The sequence below is a fragment of the Amphibalanus amphitrite genome, unplaced genomic scaffold (genome assembly GCF_019059575.1).
Source record: "Amphibalanus amphitrite isolate SeventyFive unplaced genomic scaffold, NRLGWU_Aamphi_draft 002187F_arrow, whole genome shotgun sequence".
Classification (NCBI taxonomy): Eukaryota; Metazoa; Arthropoda; class Thecostraca; order Balanomorpha; family Balanidae; genus Amphibalanus; species Amphibalanus amphitrite.
The window spans coordinates 27,461-50,574 of NW_024883679.1; the positions used below are offsets into that span (position 1 = coordinate 27,461).

The 23,114-nt window shown below is 45.6% G+C and overlaps 1 protein-coding gene across 1 annotated transcript in view; it reads left to right on the forward strand.

Annotated features, from left to right (window-relative positions):
- Window positions 1-21,308, forward strand: part of LOC122376530 — a gene marked incomplete at its 3' end in the record, with an annotated part of 34,890 nt that extends 13,582 nt beyond the window's left edge. The window contains exons 2-6 of the mRNA XM_043356425.1: window positions 259-303; window positions 4,861-5,009; window positions 6,001-6,045; window positions 20,889-20,971; window positions 21,239-21,308. Coding sequence (XP_043212360.1) covers window positions 259-303; window positions 4,861-5,009; window positions 6,001-6,045; window positions 20,889-20,971; window positions 21,239-21,308 — 392 coding nt within the window. The remainder of the gene's footprint in view (window positions 1-258; window positions 304-4,860; window positions 5,010-6,000; window positions 6,046-20,888; window positions 20,972-21,238) is intronic.
- Between the last annotated feature and the right edge of the window lie 1,806 nt (window positions 21,309-23,114).

The window sequence follows — 23,114 nt, forward strand, 5'->3', positions numbered from 1 at the left end:
ATCGACACTGGACACTGGACAGACGGCCCACGGACAGACGTTGTGTCCTGTGTCCTGCACATTTTACCTATGCTTATCAGCGGACAGGTAATTCTGTCCATTCTACCGCTAATCGTCCCTTATCTAAATGTATGCTGTGTAGTTTATACTCTTTGTGGATAGACACACGCTCAGTGTCCTATAGTCGGTGTAACTCAGTGCCTGTTTGGCTAATTTAGTCACGGCTTTCGTGTGACCGTTGTCCCGGTTTTTTTTCAGGAGAGCTGCGTCGCGGCATCTGGAACCAGCCGGGCACTCCAGCAGGTAAAGTAACGAATACACTATGATTGTAAGTACGCGTACAGCCGGGCACTCCAGCAGGTAAAGTAACGAATACACTTGCTATACAGCCGGGCACTCCAGCAGGTAGCGTAAAGAATACAGTATACAGCTGGGCACTCCAGCAGGCAGCGTAACGCATACAGCCGAGCAGTCCAGTAGGTGGCGTGGCGCATACACCGTACACATGCGTTTCTCTCCTCTCCCCTCCTCTCTTCTTCTCTCCGTTCCTCTCTTTTCCTCTCATCCCTCTGGGTCTCTCCATATTTCCTCCTTTCCTATTTCTGTCTCTCTCTCTCTCTCTATCTCTCTCTCTCTCTCTCTCTCTCTCTCTCTCTCTCTCTCTCTCTCTCTCTCTCTCTCTCTCTCTCTCTCTCTCTCTCTCTCTCTCTCTCTCTCTCTCTCTCTCTCTTACTCTCACTTTCTTTCCCACTCGCTCTACGCCTCTCGATTTACCTTTGTTCCTCGCCAAGCACTGAGGCCGCTTTGTTTCGCTCTCATTGTGCGCTGTGAGTAGTCCTTTATGGCGGGCTGCTGTGTGTGACCCGGGGGTGTCGCTGTGCGCCATAAAGGGCACGGAAAACCGCCATCTGAGACGCCCGCCCGACCAAGGTCTCGCAGATCGGCACAAATGCACGGACACTGTACATACGTGGGCACTGCAATGAAATGACCCAAAAAAGGGTCATTGCCGCACAGCGTCCTCAGAATGCAAGGAATAAGATTATGAGCCGATGCCTGTGTTCATGTTTTCAAAAATACGAGTGTCTGTGCCGTTACCAACTAGTAGCTGGTGCCATTTACTAGTCTCAGTTAACCTTCCAGGCGGTGGGGGGGGGGGGGGGCATTTTTGCCTCCCTTATGGTGACCAAATTTTTTTTCCAAAGGCTATGATAGGATGGCCGCTAATGACGTCAGAGTGACGTCATTTTTGCCATTTTCGACCCAAAAAAGGTTTCGCGGGAAGAGCTGTCAGGCCTACAGCTTTAGAAATACAGAAAAATGTTTCAGACATAAAAGGTGTGGAATCAAAAGGGCTACAAAACTGCTTTTTCGGTTTTTCGAATTTTTTGGATTTTGACCCCCAAAAATTAAAAAATAGATTTTTTGAATATAATAGCCAAAAAATCCAAAACGTTTTTTGAATTCCGAAAAACCGGAATATATGTGATAGTCCCTACCGCCTTCTATCTACATACCAAATTTGAGACCAATACCTCTTTTTTGGCCAAGTTATAGCGAAAAACTGTTCCAAATTGATGACGTCAAATATTCAAACTAAATTTTTAGCAATTCTAGACCTCGTAGCGCAAAACAAAGACCATCATTAGACTCCTCGTGACGAGCTGCATCGAATCGATACCCATTTTATGCAAAAATATCAACTTTGAAATTTGACCTTTTTTGACCTGACCTTGACCTGACCTCCACCAGAAAGTGACCTAGACCGTATCTGATGGTCTTATAACCAACACCATTGAGTTGGAAATGAAAAACTGGCCATAAAACATGCATCGCATAACCTTAGTAAAGTTGGGCTCATGTGGTGACCCTTGGTGACCTTTGGTTTACTCGGTGTTATAGCGCTTTCCCTATAAGAGGCCCCGTGAACGGTGAAACATTTTATCTTTGACCTGACCTGTGACGTCATCGGTGAACCCGAGGTCAATTAAATTTGGTTTCCCTCAACAAATTTGACAGGGCTATCTAACGCCGTTTGAATTTTCTGGATCCGTCCAGTAATTTCGGAGATACGGGGGGGGCAAAAAATGCCCCCTCCCCCCACCGCGCGGAAGGTGGCTGGTAGGCCCACCGCCTGCCGGATTAAACCCGCGCCAAGCTGGGGGTCCTGGATTCTGCTGGGGATGGGTGTTTGAACACTCCCTTCTATTCTAACTCGGCACCTTGGCCACGTAGCTATACGGAAAAGGCGGCGTTCGAATGAACGGCAAAAATAAGGAAGAAATTATTTGGTGTTTTTTTTTTTTTTGCTCAGGTCAAAGGTCAGGTCACCAGAGGTCATTAAAGGCATAATTTACCGATTTCTAGGTCAAATGTGGACAACTTTCAACAAATCGACGCACAGCTCGGAAACTAATAAAGCTACAGCGCCGCAGAAAAGTGCATTTGATAGCGCCCTTTTAACATTCTTTCTAAGTAATTCTCTCAGATTTGACCTATCGTCAACGGTTTTGCCTGCAGACAGCAAAAACTGCCGAAATAGACGATTTTTTCGGAAACAGTTTTCCTGCAATATCTTTTGACTCAAACCTTGCACGGTCTTTCTGTTGCCGGCATCGTGTTGCTCTCGTCAAAACGCATCGAATGCATTGTCACTTGACCTTGAACGGTCAATTTGAAAATTTGCTCAGGTCAAGGTCATGACCTGACCGGAAAAGGTCATGTTGCATATCGATCGATCCGCATCGTCGAGCTGAACACACCTAAGACGTTTTCATCGTTCTGTCTCGCCGGAAGACACTGCCAGATGGGTAATAAAGCTTGATTTCGTGTGCATCTAGGCTGAAATCTTTTCTGATGCTAAACAGATGGTTTCCTTATGTCCACTATTGGGATGAAAAATGGTGAGGTAACGTCACTGACCAGACCTCAGGTGACCCTTTAAAAAAATCCGAAGTAAATAATTTGTTGGTGTTTTGGAGTGCTTTGCAACCTGAATGCGTCATCTCTCTGCATTACATTCCATGTCGCTCAGACTTCAGAGCATATGCGAAGTCGTAACATTGTTATAATGTTGTATGATGCAAACTGCATAGGTTCACTTATGACGCCATAGGTCAGTGACCTTATCTTATCCGAAAACACAAATAAGATGAATATGTCCGGTTTGAGTCAGAAGTCGCGGGTATGTTTACATTCAGCTCTTTGCTGCCAACGCGTTCTGAGAAATTGTGATAAAAATGTCAGGGTGTATCTGGTAAATGGCTGGATGTTCTCTGCTCTTTGACCTTTGACCTCTGATGTTCTTTCGAACGTAGCTAATCGTGTACTCCTACGGGACTCAAAGCCTCTTTAGAGGGGTCATAACACGCTTTTCTGATTCGATGGATGTAGATCCAACTGCACTCCTTCAAATCGCCAGCATGGACAATTGTCGCGCTGCTGAGGGGGGGGGAGGGGGGGACACTGGTGAAATACTCGGCCGCCCTGTCCGGGACCCTCCGTATTCGTATACCACTCCGACTATAATGGAGCGTTTCCGAGTCACCGGGTGCATACATGCAGTTAGCACAATTACTGAAATGGATCTGGTTCGGTCGGTGTGGCGCGATTAGCCGGCGGAATCTGTCCGCCGGGGGCCGTGTTGGGCCGGCCGCGGCGGCCCGATCCCGATCCCGCCGTCATTTCGTGGTGCCGATCCGTCCGAGTGGCATTACCCTGGCCGCCAACGGCCGCCACCGCGGTGGCAGCGCTCCGGGATGGACATCTGGGATCATTGCACACGAGGAGCAGCAACACGCAGTGGTCTCCATGGCCGCACGCTTGAGGTTTGGTCTGGCAGCCAACTGATGCCGCGGGGCAGATACGAAGGTGCTCGCTGAACTTCGAACCAACTCGCCTAATCGACTTATACTCTCTCTTATTTGAATAGGCTAGTTGCAATACCATCACGTACCATTTATAAAATTTAACGATGGAATACAGCATTCCCCAATATTTTCATTGTTTTGTTCATATGGTGATTTCAGAACGTTTTGCGGAAGCCTAGGTACTCGATTTCTTAATCATAGATTGATTGATTTTATGAATTAACTTCGTCTTTCAATGGGAATAGCGTCGACGATCTTGGTAAATAAATAAATAAATAAATAGATCGTGCACAAGAGGGATAGTGCTCACTGCTCAGAAACTGTCATGAATAAGATCTCGAACTCAAATCGCTTCATCCCCAATCCAAACATGAGAAACTTCAGTTTTGGTGCAACAACCGTCACATTCATACCATATTTGAGGCTCTGCTGGGTGCTGGTGATAATCGCTCGTTCTGATGAGTCAATGCTTGGCATTTTCACGCAACTGTGTATTTAAAACAGTCCCGGCTCACCCGGCTGTTTGCTATGCCGCCTGACCTGATATGTGTGGTGCCGCCGGCTGGCCTTGTGTTGTGTTTGGTGCAGGTGCACTGACCTGGTGTTGTGTTTGGTGCCTCCGGCTGACCTTGTGTTGTGTTTGGTGCGGGTGCACTGACCTGGTGCTGTGTTTGGTGCCGCCTGCTGGCCTTGTGTTGTGTTTGGTGCGGGTGCAGTGCATTGACCTGCTGCTGTGCTTGGTGCCGCCAGCTGGCCCGGTTCTGTGCTGTGTTTGGTGCCGCTGAGTGACCCGATGTTGTGTTTGGTGCACTGACCCGGTGTTGTGTTTGATGCACTGACCTGGTGTTGTGTTTGGTGTCGCCGGCTGACCTGGTGTTGTGTTTGGTGCCGCCGTCTGACCCGGTGTTGTGTTGTGTTTGGCGCCGCTGAGTGACCTGGTGTTGTGCTGTGTGTGGTTCCACTGAGTGACCTGGTGTTGTGTCGTGTCCAGACGAGGCGAACCGGCTGTTCACCGAGTACAAGGAGAACAGGGACATGGTGCACGGACTGGGCAGCCACTACTTCATCACGTACCCGGTGCAGATCCGAGACTCGCGGCGGCAATCGACCATCATCACACGCGAGAACGGGCCCTCCAAGGTGAGACAGAGAGAGGGAGAGGGACAGGGACAGGGACAGAGGGAGAGGGAGAGGGAGAGGGAGAGGGAGAGGGAAGGGGACAGAGGGAGAGGGAGAGGGAGAGGGAGAGGGAGAGGGATAGGGGAGAGTGAGAGGGAGGGAGAGGGAGAGGGAAAGGGAGAGGGAGAGGGAGAGGGAGAGGGAGAGGGAGAGGGAGAGGGAGAGGGAGAGGGAGAGGGAGAGGGAGGAGAGTGAGAAACGAACCCTTGTGATGAGTGTGAACGGACCCTCCTAAGCGAACAGAACGGTAGCCTTCGGATATAAAATTCTGGCATTTTCACACTTTTATTGATGTCCTACTGATTACCTATTATGCATTTTTTCTGATGTTAGCTTAAAGGGACCCTCCCACCTTCAAAAAAGTTAATGAATTGGCACGAAAGTGATGTCGCTCGGTTCAGAAAGAGCGAAAACGAATATCTACCAAATTTCATCGAAAAATATTCACCGGTTTTCAAGATATTAGACTTTTACTTTTGTTTACTTTTTGGGATCTCCGCTGTTCCTAGCGACTTTATTTGAAAGTGCGGCATTTGTTGCGCGCAAAGCAGCATATACCACCGCGTGCTACCAAACGTTTTAGTAAAAGATTTAAAAATCGTTAGATCTCCGCTGACGTCACAAATTCTAAGGGGCATACCAATGCACTAGCCCCTTAGAATCCGAAAACTGGAAGTTTGAAATTCCATATCTCCGAATTAAAGCATTTTTCGATGTTGTGAGTGCCCAAACCGGTATTTGCAGGCCATGGCCACCAATTTGGCTATCTCAACTCAAAACTAATGTTAAGGTGGGAGTGTCCCTTTAATGCTGTAGCAAAAATGATGGATGCCCAATTTATTCTGCTGCACATACATGCGTTGGTAGAGCGATATTATACGCACGAGTACATGCTGTTGGAGATGTTCGTCTGTGGCGGCGCTGTGTTTCACTGATGCCACCCTTTTTTCAGCTTGAGAGGGACAACACGTCATCTAGGAACGGATTTTATCAAAAGGTTAGTAAGCGCCACACCCTAAACACCAATACTTTGGTACAAAAAAAAAGATTGACCGCTGCTCTATTTGATAAAGATTTAACCCGCACATGACTGGGGGGGGGGGGGGGCTCTACAGAACTCCCTCCCGTTTTTCGGCAATATCTTCTAAACCGTTTGACGGATCATCACGAAACTTGCGGCACCTTCAGCGGCATCAATTTGACACCTTTTGTTAAAATTTAATTTTGCTAGCTACCACAGTTTAGTCGGAAATGACGTCAGAGTGACGTCATGTCGGCGGATTTTGATGCAAAGTATTGAATTGCGGAAACGCTCTCAAGAGCTCAGTTTTAAAGCTAGATCCAATTTATTTGTATGCATGGACTAAAAATACACTTAGCTATCAAACTGCTATCTCGAATTTTCGAAATTTTAAAATTTTCGAAAAATGTGTATTTACAATTACAAAAAAAAAATATTTTTGATTTTTTAAGAAAGTTTCTGATTTTTCGCAAAAATCGGAATACATGTGATAGAACACACACTGTTAACCCGGCAGTTGCTGGGGTAGGGTAGTGTGGGGTAATTTGAACATATTTTTACGTCTTCTCCGTTGTACTATTGGTCTCAAGATAAGGGTCCAGGCGACCTGTAGGTTTGATGCGGTGAATACCCCCACCTTCGCCACACACGCTCGGTGCTACGGAGCTCCGATCTCGCGACCGGTCACCTGTACTTGTAGACTGTGCCGCATGACATAGCAGTTGAGCGGGCCAGCGGAGCTTAGGCGGAAACTAGCGCCGCGTTTGACAGAGAAGGACGCTCACCATTGCGGCGGGAGGGCCGCTCGCCATTTTAACTCCATGTAGCGTCTCGCTGACAATGAAAGACACTACAGGACGACACTACAGGGTTCGGCAAAAGTTATGTCCACTAACTATGACAGCACTTTCCGGTTCCTAATCGTGTCTATACCTGTAGGATGACGATTCAGGTTGCACTCCTGCATTGCACGGTCTTTGGCCGCAGAACATGAAGTGACGAACGGACCTCGGGTCACGGAGCACCGAACTACGGCCAGTTTCACAGAGATTGTTCACCTGAACGGCTGCGCCGTTACATGCAGGTCTGAAATTTCTATCGAGGGAGCTGGACTGGACCAGACAGTCGGCATGCTACAGGCCGAAATGACACAGCGTGTCATTGCTGATTGGTTGGGACATCTGCCTGTTGGTTTTGTTTGCAAGTCTTAACCTTCGCCCCAGTGGGGGGGGGGGGCATATGTTACCACCCTGTCGCGTTTTTTGCGTGTGAATAAAAAACCGCGGCGCGTAGCGCCGCGCCGCTTGGGGTAGCTTTTGGTACATCAATTTTGGACAATGTGTGAAATTTTTGACCCCAGGTCATGTCAGGTCAGGTCACCAGGTCAAGTTAACTGACCAAGCCTAAAAAAAGTTTGCAATCGTGTCCAGCCTGCAGTGTTTGTCAGAAAGTTTTTAAACTTGATGGATTGCATGCTGTTATGGGCGCCTACAATTTGTATATCTCGGATTTTTTATATCCGTGACCTGAGGTCAGGTCAGTGGCGTGGCCTTTCCATTACAAGTCAATGGAGAAAAATGAAAATGCCTCTAGATCCGTGTGTACGCATAGGAACAGTCCAAATATTTCAGAATCACAGTGATTTGGACCACCCGTGATGACCTAGGTGTCATTTTTGCTCATAGCCTCTAGAAAGGTCATCCGAGGTCATTTGAGGCTACAAACAGATTTTTGCCAATAACTCGCGATTGGAAAGAGATAGAACGCTGGGGATGGTCTCATTATGTTTGTCTTGTTGAGACGCATCGACTGATATGCAACATGACCTTTTCCGGTCAGGTCATGACCTTGACCTGAGGTCAAATTTTCAAGTTGACCTTTCAAGGTCAAATTATAGTTCATTCGACGCGTCTCGGCAAGCGGAACACGATTCTGGCAATAGAAATGTCGTGGCTTTTCGTAGTCGAAAGTTATTGTCGAAAAACACTTTTCGTAAAAACAGCTATTTTTGGAGTTTTTGCTCTCTGGAGGCTAAACCGTTGACCTGAGGTCAACTTTGATGATGACCTTATCAAAAGAAGAGTTCAAGAGCTATCGATTGCTGTTCCATGCGTTTTTTTAGCTACCATAGTTCCTGAGATAACGCCATGTTTTCTGAAAAATATAATGACAATTGGCAATTTTTGACCTTTGATGACCTCTGGTGACCCAAATATTGCTCTGAGATGAAAAATGACTGAAATACTTTCAAACGTACGCATTAAGAGCTATCGACTGCTTTTTACCGCGTCTTTCTAGCCCTCTTAGTTTTTGAGTTAGAGGTGGGTGGTAACATATGCCCCCCCTCACTAGGGCGAAGTTGGCTGAGACCGCCACTGGGGCGCGGGTTAATTATAGACGAACTGTCTGCACAGTCCGGTGTTGGTGGGATAAGCATACGGCTGCTGGCAGTGTTGCTGGTCGTTCCAGTTTGCCGGCGTGCGCCTACCATTTCAAACGTTACAGAAATCGCATTGAAAAAGGTGGCCGGGAAGAGGGGCCAGTAGTTGGCGACAAAATTGGCCAAGCGGCTCGCGCTGAAGCGCTATCACATCTCCAAACAGGACCGTGAGACGCTATTGGAAGAGCTCTCCGAAGCTCATTAGACCTATCTTCGACCCAATACTAAGCTGCAGCGCATGGTCAAGGACATGTTGACATGCATTTTGAATCAGGACGGCGCGCCAGCTCATCGCTCTGCCAAGGCCCAGCGGTGGTGGGAATTGAACGTGCTAGACTTCTGAAGGAAAGAGATGTTAGCCGGCTGCCATCCGGACCTCATCCTGATCGACGAACTTCGGGCTATCATCCAGCAGGACCTGGACAAACAGAAGCCGGCGGCCAGCCTCGGCGCCTTGTCGTTACAGCTAAAACGGGCATGATAAAAAAAAATCCAGCCGTATTTACTGCACAACCTAGTTACCAGCATGCAAATTTGCGTTCGTATGTAAATCCCTGTTCGTGGGGAATAAACTGAACGCGTAAGAGGATCGCTGTCCCCTATGTAGCAACTTAGAGAGAACATTTTTTAGAGGATAAAACTTATGCCGGACCATGTAGCTCACCCATCATCAATTGCAGTTTCGCCTTAGACTGCAAGACGTGGCAATTTCTTTAGGACGTAGCAATTAATGCTGTCATGATCGGCATACCTACCGCCGACAGGCGACAACTCCAACCATATTCCAACCTTCATAACTTTTAATTTCCTACTGTTTCATATAATTTCAATTATTGCGCTGAACAACTGTTCTGACTGTTAAATAGTTCATTTCAATAACTGCATTGTTAAACACTCGGTAGGGTTAACCATTAAACAATATGTTAAGTGTTACTCTCGCCCCGTTCGCTATGTGTTTGTTTTATACTTCTATCGAACGTGATATCATTCCGAGAAAGCACTAATAGTGTAGAGTGTAGAAGCCATTCCCACTGATAAGACTCTAAGCGATGCAGCTAGGTAATGCATAAGGCTGATTGGCGAATTTCAGCTTATAGACAAGACAAGGAAAAGTTCTCGAAAATTAAATCCACACAGAACAAACATATTTAAAGAGTGCACGTGTCTCGTTGTCGTTGTATCCGTTATTCCTCGTAGGACCTATCGGCTTTCTGAATACAGAGAGGGGACTAGAGTGTGTGTGTGTGGGGGGGGGGCTGGACCCCCGCCGCCGTTTCGTCCAAAATCAAGCTACAAGCCTTGCAAACAAAAACAATCACAATCAAATTATAAGTGTCAGATCAACATGTGACCTCTAAGGTCAGGTCACGTGCACAAGGGGTGTTCATTAGCGAATGACATTAAGTAAGCCCCCGCTGGAGCCCCAAATGATCGCCGGCCATCGTGCAGACGAAGCCTTCGACGACTCACAGCAGCGTTCAATTCATCAAGGGTCTTGGACTCTTGAGTTCGCTCCGCAATTTGAGTTGCTTGAGGTTAAACGGTGAAGTCCAAGCAGGAAAAATCCAGACTGCAGAGTGACCAGGGGTGCTGGGATATTGTTCAGTTGCTCGAAGGTGAAGAAAGTCTAGCAATCATTCAGTAATCTGTCCAGTATTCACGTTCGCAATGGATATGCGAACGGAATGGATATGCGAACGAAAATGCCTTCCCAGAAACCTGGGAAGGCATTTTAAAATATATGGACTAGTGATGTCAATTACGGAAAGTCGTGATACCGATACCAAACCAAATACCAACAGGAACCGTGGGAACATACCGAAACCGAATCCGACTTGGGAATATCGGGAAATGCCAACTTTTTACCCAAGTCACAGTCTCTTTTGCATTAGCGAGGATTCACAATACCTACCAACAAAATACCAAATGTGTTAGCCTCGAAACGTCAAATACCAAGTTGGTATCGGTTTGGTATCGGTATGCCAAAAAGTTGATATTCGATTGACATCTCTAAGATTGACAATCCTCCACGAGAAGAAACTGAGCTGGAAACATTATCGTCCGATCCTAATGACCGTCATCTCCCCTGGCAGCATGGTGTTGAGGCTGGAAGCGTGCAACTTTTGGCTCACGGCTCAGTGAAGCGGAAGAATGGTTCGAAAGGGTGATATTGAGTGACGAAAAGTGGCTCGCGCTACAGCAAGCACCCGCAAAAAGAGTACAGGCTCCTTCGCCAAAGAATGCACAGTGTTTACAATTGCTTCACGTGCAAAGAGAGAAAATTATCAGATGTCGTGTAACTGATTTGTTAAACGTCTAGACGATTAACAAACTATTAAACGTCTAGTAGACAGTTCGTCTAGTCTGAAGTATGTCGTATTTTTATATAAAATGTATTCTTTAGTCTTTATTATCCTAAGCGCCCGAAAGATATCGGCGGTACGGGATAAAGTTATTAAACCGGTCGTAGGTAGAAAAATATTTTAAACGTCGAGCCGATAGTCGAGACAACTTTCGGCCGCTTAAAGGTAAAAAATACATTTTATGTAAAAAAAAAGAATACGGCATATTTCAGACTAGACAAAATGTCTACGATCCGTTTAACAGTTTGTTAAATGTCTAGACGTTTAACAAATCAGTTAAACGATATCTGACAATTTTCTCTCTTTGCACGTGAAGCAACTGTAAACACTGTCTACGGTGCGGGATAATGACAAAATACTCCAATATCTATGTAATATCGTTTATGACGTTGCGCATGGTTCAAAACGCAAAAGTTGAGCATCGATCTTGCAAGGAGTGAAGCGACACAAGCACGACTCCATGTGCAAACGATAGTCTTAAATCATTTTTGGTCATCAAAATAAATTTTAATGGCCGTTTTCACGACGGAATAGCAGGCATCTATTTAATCCCCATTTGATCCTTTGGTTCCTCAGGAATTTTAGTAGTTCTTTTTAGTAGGTTCCCCAGCTTTCGAATGAATGGTGCGTTAGTTTGCTATTTTTCTATTAAATATCACATCGATTTACTTTATCTAAGGATTTATCACTAATATCAACATAAAGCGTAAGCACAATTATAAAGTTATGAAATTATTAAATACTAGTACAATAGTTAAAAAAAGATACTGAGTTGCCAGGCTACAAAGAATATATTCATTTATGGCGCACGACAGACATTTAGAAAGCAGCGCCCTGTTTTATTGCACGCTGCTAGCCGCTTCCATTGGGTTTTGCAGGCCGTCGTCATTGGTCGTTACACGTATGATGTCACGCGACTTGTGGCCTGTCACGGCTCTTTAATGATCTCCACTAAATGAATGCAACAATGGCCTTTTAAGTTGATCTCTGTGGCCATCTGTCTATGGAGCGACCAATATGAAAGTTGGGTGAATTTACCGGGGTTACATGACTATGAGCAAGCAAATGTGTATCAGGAATGGATTTAGGTGGAGAATTGCGCTAGACCATGAGTGCTCGAACGCTCCCAATTCCACGCCGGTTTGGCTTTGGAGCCGAGACAGACGATGCGGGTCAAGGTCACCGCTGGGGTAACGGTGGATTGGGTGCGCCCGAGCACCCGTAACGCGGCACAATTCTCCATCTATGGATTTTCCTATTCGCTCAGCATTGTGATAGGCGTTCGTAATAGCATTTACTCTGCTCATGTACCTATCCCCGGTTATTTAAAAGAAGTTTTTGTGGGGGAATATCACGGCTTTAGGTACTCGGTGGCCCTATTCACGACTTTCAAAGAATGCTCCGATAACTAAACACCGCACAGACCTACTGCATTAGTGAATCTGACAGAATGTCTGTGGAATTACATCCCCCCTCACCACACCCCTAAAAACTCATCCAGTGTCCAAAACCACTTTTATCGACTCGCCAAAAAAAAAAAACACACACACACACATACACACACAAAGCATGGGGCATGTCAGCTCTCAGTTCATTTATTATTGTCTTTACCATGGTTCAATTGCATTGCGCGATTTAAAGCACGTGAGTGCCTATATAGTATATATGTAGAAAACAATATCTACAGCAAACCATCCAAAATTACAAAGGCTACAATGCTTAAAAAGTAGGTTCATCAAGGAAGCCCATTTTTACTTGCGTTGTGTTCCCAACCATGCGATTCCAACGCGGGCTATTCGCAACGTCTGTTAAGGCACGTTAACAACTGACAAGCCGCCACCGCTGCCACTTATTCATAGATGGTTGATATCGCAGCTTGGGCGTCAGCAGCGCGGCCCACAACGCGTCGGCGCCAGCGCACGCAGCTGTTGGCACTCGGCAGCCGGTGTTGCGACTTAACGGCCGGCCGGTCCCATGAAGGAGAAGCTCTTGGTGAAGCTTTGTGATCGCCTCATAGCCGCCTTGGATGTCATCTTTCTTGGCAGATCCATCCGTTCAGATGGTACGGTGCAGTCTGGATAAAGGACGAAGTCCAACGCCGCTAACCCCGCGACCGCCACCCCACAACGTGGCCGCAGACCGAACGGGCGTGAGGGCCGTAAGGGCCACCCCGCCATCCGGTAGGTGGCTGAGCAGCCGGGCGCAGCGGCGCCTGGGCGGCGGCCGCGCTGAGATGAAGTCCCAAACCGCCATGTCGCCATCACCGCCATCACCATTGCTGCAGCTGTTCCCAACCGCCTCAATCGCCGCCGTTTTGCCAGCAGTCGCGCCGCGGAATGGCAGAAGCTCCAGAGTAGCCTCCAGCGCCCCTCTCCGCACGTGTGCAGGTGCACTGCGGCCGCCGGGTCCGACGTCCAGGCAGAACATGATATTTCCATGCTGCTCCGACGGTGGGCTGGTCTTGTTTGGGCGTTCCTCCACTGTGACGTCGGTCACGCCTGCCCCGGCCAGGGCGCAGAGGCCGACGTGTCACCATCCGGTTGCAGTCCTCAGTCGGATCGCAACGTGTACCTCTTCCGCAGCGTGGAGCGCGCTCCCGCTGGGCAGCGATACAGCCAAAAGTAGCATAGCATGCGGGCGGCCAGCGCTGCGCCGGACAGCGGACCCATGCCGGGGGTATGCCGGTCTCGGCCATTAGCGGGGTCGTCGGGGCCGAGGTGTACATACAGCTGGTGACCGCGTGAGCCGCCAATCGAAGCTCACGGCTTATAAGCTCGACGCGGGCATCACACGCCGTCCCGATGGGAGCTCCACGACGCCGCCGCGAACTCCAGCGCGGCTCGCAGCGCGAAGACCAGTACGGACGGCAGGGGCAAACGGCGTGCGGGAGTCGCAGGCGACGTTCTGCGGACAGAAAGGGTTAGGCATAAGCTGGTCGGCAGGACACTCTTGAGCCGAGCCTTTGATGTAATTACAGATGATCCAGAAGCATGCACAAAAATTCATGACACACTATTCTCATTTATGTATTTGCTACATATGATATGATATACCAGCTCATGATCAGTGACGCATTCTGGGCAATATGTTCTAAAGTGAAGTAACTGAAGTTACAGCTTAAAAGCTTAAAAAAACAGCTTTAAAAAAAAACACACACATTCGATAGCTTATGAGAATAACATGCCTTGTGTGCTTAATGCAGGAAAATATTTTTTTTTTCACTTTTTTAGAAACAGCAAAAGAGTTGTCAACAAGCCATGTCAACTATCTAAACAATTTTTATGGAAACTGCTCTAGCTAGCTTAAAGTTCCACAACGTTTCCGGAGCACCGTACCCAAACTCAGTTCAGGTTACAAGAAAAAACAGTAATAATGCCTCCTAATTTTGAATGAAATATAGGTATGAGTAATTTGATTTGGAAAGCAACAAATTTCCGCACATCATTTTAGCAAAATTACTATTTTCTTCAGCCATCAGGTTACACAAAACCATAGTAAAGTTTATGATCTAGTTTACAAAAAACCAAAGCCCCGATTTTAACAAATGTAGATAAATTTAAACAATTTTAAAAAATGTATCGTGGAGAAAATGAAAAGTGTAGATTTGTAAAGCCGGGATATTTCAATTTCACGGATTAGGCACTTAAAGAAATATCTTCACCTTTCTTTGAGCCACCAGCCTTCACCCAAGTTTTACACGAATGTAGTGAAGCAGACAATGTGGCAACTCAAAGTTGTGATGGTTTGAGATAATTATGACGGTAAAAGAAAAAGCAACACAAGGTTCCTTACCCTCGTTTTTTCACATGGGTTCAGATGAGGCTTCAACTGTTGCCGACCTGAGGAGCTATAGGGACTTGAGCTTTCCAAAACTCAATTTCTAAGGGCACTGAGTAGTGTTTGGCTTTCACACGAATGCGATAGTAAGTTATATGAAGTTGACAAAGCAAGCAAAGCAAAGCACGATGCCCCGTGCGTCCGCCCGCGACCACGCCCCGCGTCCGACTCCCGACCGCCGCGTGACCCGAGGCGCCCGGCGGTCACGTGACCTACCGGCCGGGACTGCAAACGGCCTTCACCACCATTCTTGTATGACGTCATATCCTACTGAGGTGCTGATTGGTCGGAATTAGATACCTGAAGGTAATTATCTGCCGTAGTTATTTTTGTTTCATTGTTTTGCGTGTTTTCTTATATGAAATGTAATTAAAAAATTTGTCATATTTTAATCACCATTAAAACATAACTGAATAGGTATAAAAGAGAACTCGATATATACTTTCCTTGTTTTTAAGAATTCCGGAATTAGATACCCGAGGGAGCAAAAGCCCCGTTTACATAGGAGTTGCCAGATTCACATGCCAGCTCGATCTACTTTCAGGTGTTCGGCCTCCGCCATGTCGACAAATGCTGCGCAGCAAATACAAAACCCAGAAATGTGGTAATGGAGTTCTGGCCACCAAATAGAAAAAGCCTGCCAATTTTATGATACTCTTCATGTTATGTAGTTTTGATAATTAACGACGCATGGGCTTCAAATGAATTGTATGTCGTACATTTGGGCATCATATGAGTGGAATATTGCCAAGTTTTTACCCAACATCTAAGCATAAGACTAAGTTGTTTCCAAGAAAGCGATGAAAATAAAGCTGATTGTTGAGTTCGATGCACTCCTTGCAGCTTATATTTAGCGGATTGCATTTATTCTTATTCTACATTCATTTATAGAAAGATCAATTATGTAACACCCCTTTTCCCGCTTACCTTCAACCTCTGAGCAGTGACATTTTCTTGATCGATTCAAAAGGCATGGAAACACCAAGCAGAAACTGAGTGCGTAAGATATTTGGTAGCAAGTATCACATACGCTCTAAATGACTTTCTAAGCAGATTCGAGAGTCAGTAATTACCTATTTAATCACGTTGCGCTCATTCATCAAGTCAAACAAATACCTAAACCGATTGGTAGCGTCATCTAGGCGATCCATAAGTGCCAAACTGCTAGTTGAAGACTTCTATTATAGATGGCACTGCTAGACAAGCCAGAGCATAAGCCAGAGGATTTTACCACCGCTGTAAAAAATTCCTAACCAAAGGCGCACTCCAGTCCCCTCAACATAAAACTCTCGATATTTATCTGACCAATCAGAGTAAGCCTTACTCGGCGCTGATTTGCTAATCAGAAAATGACGTCATTAGGGAGTCACGGCGTTCAAGCTATTTTGTGGCGGCTCAGGTGATCCACTTAGAAGTCATATTTTGATGTTTTTAGAAAAGTCTGATGAATGCTCTTATATTTTCAGAAAAGAACCCTTAATGTTGTTGTTGATAAACCCAACTTCGCTATTTTAGCCAATAGTAATAAGACAGGAAATCATCTGTTGGTGGGTCTTCACGCTAAATCTACCACCCCCAACTACGTCATCATCGTTCCTAAGCATGCTGGTCATAACTTCGTTGCCCAGCACTAGTTAGCCTTGATTTCCGCCAATCAGAGTGCAGAGCTGTCTGCCGAGAGACAGCAGTACTCGATATTAGTGGTGGGCCAAATACTTGTTTTCTAAGATGTTTTTCTTTAGAGCCTTTTATATCTTACTTTTGTTTATATTATATATCGCTTTATATTTTGTTTTTGTAAAAAATATCTGCATATATTGTGATTTATATAGCTTGATTTAGCTAATATGGCAAAGTGTTTACGAAGGGGTGCAGGGAGATATGGCAGCAGATATGGTGCTTGCAAATGGTCTTTGTACGCATGAAATAGTACCCTTTTTTCGAGCCGAAAATAACCTATTTATTGCAATTTATTGATGTATTATGCCTGAATTCCGAGAAAGTGCTCTTCGTAGCATTGAATACAGTCACTTGTGTAGTTGCAAAAGGTCACTGGCCAGTTTTGTGATATCTCTAAGCCAGCTAGGGAAATGTCTAAATGCTATGTAAACAGGGTTAAAGAGGGAGCAAGTTGCCACGCTGATTTAATACCTCATAGTCGAAAGGTGGGCTACTAGAACCAAAAATTGCTGTGTTTGTAAATAAATAAGTGATTTGAGGGCAAAAAATGCCCAGATTTAAACTTCTAAAATTATTTTGAACATAAAATATTTCAGTTTGAGGGATGTTAAGGCCTCTAAGGGTAGGTACTTTTTAGGTATCAAATAAGTTCCTCTGCGAAAGTTCCGTCGTGAAAACGGCCAATATTTCCCTTATTGAATTACGATGGTGAGGTCACGTCATTGACCTATCTTTACGTTAACTTTATAGAAAATTACGATACATAAAAGCTGCAAGGTCTCGGAAGAATTTGAAGTTCCGTGAATTTTATTTATCTGCAGAATTTGACCTAGCAATGGCGAAGTTGCCAAGCCGCAATATTTTAGGACCGAGTGAAGTCTTTTATGACGTCATAGGTCAGTGACTCGACAAGAATTGAAAATGTAATTGGTCGTTGGCTCGTTGGTGTCACCAGAAAATCGGCTTGAATCAAGTCAGGTCTGCTATTTTTCAGCTTTCAGGCTGCCTTGTTGAGAGCAATCGCAAGAAGTGTGGGGTAGGTAACACCCGTCACCCTCAACCATGGAAAGTTATGCTTTTGCGGAGTGACCTTCAAAGCTAGTGCGCCCCATGCACTGTCGTGTTTTCAGCCTTCTGTCGGTTTTCCAATATATGGAAGCCAGTTACAGGCGTCTCTTAGTCTCTCATTGGTCAATCGCACGCACCACGTGTGGTTCATCAATGACCAATGAGAAGATGAGAAACGCCAGCAAACTGACATCATGCTGATTTGGTGATCAAACAGCGCCCTGACCACACCCCCTCCCATCTATCGCTGACACCCTGCTCGGTAACTCGTCTCGAGACGCGACTGAGCCAGGCCCTTCGACCGGTTACCGCCGCCGGCATAATTCCGCCTGATTCCGACTGCGCCGCTGGACACTACACTGAGGCGAGCGACCTCGCTGTCAGACTCGGGCCGAGCGCAGCTCCTCCCCTACCCCCACTCCAGCTGTGGCGAGGGTGAGGGTATTCACCGCATCAAACCTACAGGCCGCCTGGACCCTTATCTTGAGACCAATAGTACCAAATTCCAGCTCAACCCTGGATGAAGAAAAACTGTTTCAGTAGCGCATGTGTCACTTGCTTTCACCATGCAAGCCTCATTTTTGGACGAGCCGAGCATACATTGAAAAGCATAGCATCACTTCTCCACCAAGTCACGGTGTGTTCAAATTGCCCCACCGTGCGGTAATTTGAACATACTGCCTTTATCTGCCATAAAAACGATAGTCTCGCCAGCACCGATGTTGTTTGACCCATAAACGAATAGGCAGAGCAATTCTAAACATAGCTTCATTTGAAAAAGCAGCACAACAACAAAAATAACAGTTGCAGAGTATCAATATCTGCACGCTGCACACCGGTCAGTTGACAGAATTCGCCTCTCTTCAATGAACAGAACGTCTATCATCTCCGTTCGATAAAAACCCTACCAAACCTTACTTCATCTGTTATAGTGGTGCCAATCGGAACCTGGACATTCGGAGTTTCGATTCTTTATATTGTCCAATTCGGAATTGATTGCACAAAGGTATAGTAGTCTGGACAACATTGGACGATAGCCTGCCACACTTACGCATTTTCATCAAGTAATCGTGCGTAGCATTGATTGGCGAATGGAAAGCTTGTTAAGCTCTCAATATAATGAACACCTTTCGGCTGGTAAAATTACATGATAAGCAATATAAATGACGGTTTGAGTGTTGATAGCTGCATAATTTTCGGACATATTTGGACAAATAATTGATTTTAACATTTTTTGGACGGAAAATCAACGAAAATGCCGGACATTAGACGGATATTAGACGTAAATTTCCTAAAACTGGCATCACTTATCTGCTTCTGCTTTGGGTCGAAAATATTGGCAAAAAAACTGGGAGCGTTGTTTTTCGGAGCTATCCCTGTCTTCATTGAAATTGTCACACTATGTTCAAATTACCCCACGCTAGAAGTTATTTTGCCATTTTTAAAAACAGGATTCAAAAGCAAATTTCTTGGATTGAAGGCACTGATTAGGTCATTGTACAACAAAAGCCGTTGCGTATTAGGCGCTAGCAATGCAAGATTTTGCGCTGCAATGAAGTTGCAATGAAGTGTTGTTAGGCGTTTTTCCTTGCGAAATTGATTTTTTACACTGTGCGTCAACATCTACATTCCCTGAAACTTTAAACCCCGTTCATATGATAGCCCTTTTGGTTACGATAATTTCTCTCATTGGTCTTATTGTCATGCCACTTATGGATTTTCCGTAATTTTGTGTTATTCACACTATGTTCAAATTGCCCCACATGTTCAAATTACCCCACCCTACCCTATTTCGCCACATAACGTTTGCTAGGGGGGGGGGGCGTTAAACGCCCCCAGCCGATAACTCGAGAACCAATAGGCGCAGCGAAACGCACGAGGCGGCAAACGAAAGAACGCGACGAGACGCTTCAGATGAGTACTTTAAAGTTGAATTTTGAGGTCACAGGTCAGGTCAAGGTCAGGTCAAACACCTGAAATCGGGCTTTCAGTAGCATGGACTTCAGGACTTCGCAATGGGCGCCTCTCGTCATAAACTCTGTCAAAACGGTGCACAATCCATCATATAAGGTCTACAAGAGTGTCAGCTCCATGCAGGGGTCAGTCAAGCATAGGTCAGGGTCAAGGTCAGGTCAACCGGGCAGGCACATATCCCCGAAAATAAAAACTGATATTCGCAGCCTGTGACACATGTTTTATGGGTAATTTGGGGCGTAGAACACGACGGTGACATTCAATTTATCATATGTGTACGTGTTTGGCTAAAAAAGTTCAATTCAAAAAATTCATGCATCATGGTCGTGAAGTAGTCACGAGAAATTGCCAAGATTCAGTTCAAGATTTTGGAAAATGCGGAACGATAATCAATAATCAAAGATAGCCATTTGATTCTCCATGGTATTGGCAGTCTAATGGCGTTTACGGCATGTCTATATGTCTATTCTGTGATTTTATATGATTTTTTAACATATGCCGTTTTTGGTCTAAAACTCAGAAATCATGACGTCACTAAAACCTCGATATCTCAAAAATTTTCCGACTGATTTTTTTTGAAACGTTGTCACAATAAAGTTCAATCAATTCCCTACAGGTACCCAAAATTTGGCGCGCCTGCGGCGCGCCGTTTCTATGCTATGGCCCGGCGAAAAAAGTGGGGGCGTTTAACGCCCCCCCCCCCAGCAACTCGCGGGTTAAAGTGAAGTACTCTAGCAAACTTTAGCCAAATATCTTCAAACATAGCCAAATTATTTGCATTATAGTCAAAATTTTACAATTATATATTTTTCAAAATCCTTTTTTAGTACGTCTTTGACGTCTTACATCACTATAAATGGCCCCGTCGTGTTTCTGAGCTCAAACTGCATCTGACAGGCACATTTTTGTTGAAAATTTCATTTTCAAAATTTGACCTTTTCTGACTTCAAAGTGACCTGATCTTCAGTAAATTCAGCTAAAAATGGCCTCAAATGACACAGACGACATTGTTTTCGAAATCTATGTGTAAAATGGACCATAAAACATGCGTCACGTGACCGATACATAATATACAATTTTCGTGACCTAGGATGACCTGGCCTTGACCTGAAAAATTCGAAGTAAAGGTTCTGTACCATCAGGGTATCTAAGGCATATACCAAGGAGTACGTAAACACAAAATGAGCCTGATCGGACTTCGGAAAGAAAGTGCGAGTGTTCATTTCACTTCTTATTTCTCAGCAGCCACAGACTTCTCTGCATGTAAAGAAGTCCGTGCATCAGCTTGTCTTAACTCTCATTCACCACTTCTGTTTTTCATTTCAAAATATTTTTATGGCTTTGTAATTACTTATTTATTGGACTTATATAGTTGTGTATGGTTGTTGGTATGATAGCAATAGAACATGCATGTGTAGAACTCAGCATTCTCCGGTCTTACCAATGCCGTTTTGCAGGTGTCAACAAAACATGTGGAAAAGACGTCACTCATGATAAAAGCATTCACCCATCAGTTTCAAATCGACCTGCAACTCAATTCGTAAGTATTTCTTTAACTATAAGATGTTAGAAACCGCATTTATTTCGCTTGTATCGAAGGTGTTCAGCGAGCCTGTCAGATATAAATGGCACCATCTTGGAAAGATTCGAGAAATTTCTCAACTTTTATGTATCTCCGTGTGATAAAGAATGAAGTTTTCAAGTGCCCAATTGAATGCTAATGAATGCATTAATGGTATAGCAGCAGAGTTACTTCAACGCAATTTTCTTTGAAGTTTGAACTCATTTTCGCCATTTCTATTTTCAGACAGCTGCTGGCACCAAACCTCATTCATCGACATTACCTGCCAAACGGAGCTGAGCAGATCTCTAAACAGGTGAGGAAAATCAGCAGTGCAAGAGAGGGGACAGTTTTTAATGTATGATGTGTTTCATCAACGAAAACTTTTCAACGAAAACAACGAAAACAACGAAAATCAGTTTTTTTAATAAGCAAATAGCAATAGTAGCCCCAGCCGGGGTGGTGTCCCGGCCAGCCAGTGCTCTGGTTTTGGGAACGTTAATCACGAGCGAGCGAGCGCAGCGAGCGAAGCGAAGTCTTTTCAATACCAGTAAAACGCCTTTTGGGCGAAGAACGAGCGAGCGAGATAGTGAGCCCTGCACGTGCGCAAGGGCGAGAGGGTACTTCCAACGGGCTTGTGCAAATCGCCCTTCTAACCGGTCGCTAGTGGTGTGCCAAATTTGAACGCAATCGGCCCAGCCGTTCCTGAGATCTGGAAGCGGCATACTGCACGTGCGCACGTGCAAGCGGGGTCCAAACTGACTTTTGCACGGCACCCTACTAACTGGTCCCCAGCCGGGTACCAAATTTGAGCGCAATCGGCCCAGCCGTTCTCGAGATCTGGGAGCGCCCCCTGCACGTGCGCACGTGCTGTAGCACCCCAACCTTAACACATGCAGATGAATTATCTGATGGAGGCCTAACTGTGTACCGAGTTTCAATTCAATCGGCCCAACCATTGTGCCGTTATTGAGGTTGCAATTTTGGGGGTTCTTAAAAAATGTCCAACTTTACCACGCGCCACGTGCGGTGGTTGGCAAGAACGCATGGTGGCCATCACACCACAGAAATTTTACGTCCAAGTGACATTCAGTAAAGAAGACCGCTTGTCAATCGGATGTCCCGTTCCTAAGATATTAGCTTTTGAAGAGCGTCCCCACGGCCGGCCGGCTGGCCAGCCGCTCATACTCATGATTTTCCCTTAAATTCAGTATGAACTCGCTCGCCAGCTCCGCTCGCTCGCTCGTAATAACGGAAAATGGTTACGCCTGATCATCTTTAACAAAGAAAATACTCTGAGAGCTCAATGCGGAAAAAGCGATCCATCAACTTAGCGAGTACTAAAAAATGTTATTTATCACTCACGCAATTACTGAGTCTATTCAAGGCCATCAAAGGTCAAATTTTCCCGATAAGGACAATTTTGGGACAGTTTAACGCATACCTTGTGAATCAATAGAGCTACTGTATCGCAACAACGCATCTCATAGCTCTTTTAACGCTCTTTAGTCTTTTGCTAATTTGATATGTTATCAAATTCAATCTTTAGGTCCAACGGTTCGGGTCCCAGGAAAAGAGAACAGTCGAAATTGACTGAAGTTTCGAAAAGCTCAACAATACCATTTGACCTAATACACGTGCTTCCTTTCGTTGGGGGCGTTGAGGGCGGAACTGGTACCTGCCAGCTCAAGTGTGTCGAGTTGCTCCACTTCCATACAATAGCTCCGCAACGATCAGGCTGATTGCGCTAACATTTGGCCTAGGTATCCATGGGCGTATAGGAACGGCTGGAACATTGTGGGTGCATGGATGCAGAATTCCAGCCATGGCCGGTGAAGCGGGGGGGGGGGGCGACACCCAAGCGAAGGCTCGTTACGAGCTTTGAGGGTGTACCATGTCGAAAAGGTACCAACCGATAAGTGCATTTGAAAGCATTGACCCTCGCATGTGTAGGAGGGTCGGATGAACCCCCCCGCCCATGGTTGTTCGCAAATAACTCGCGCAAAAAGCGGCCGATCGCGACGAAACTTTAGAACCCTCGAGTTGATCAGTTTTACACCTACTCTAAAAATTTCATGACCCTGACCCAAAAGACCCTTGACCTGTGACCTGATTCTCGAGA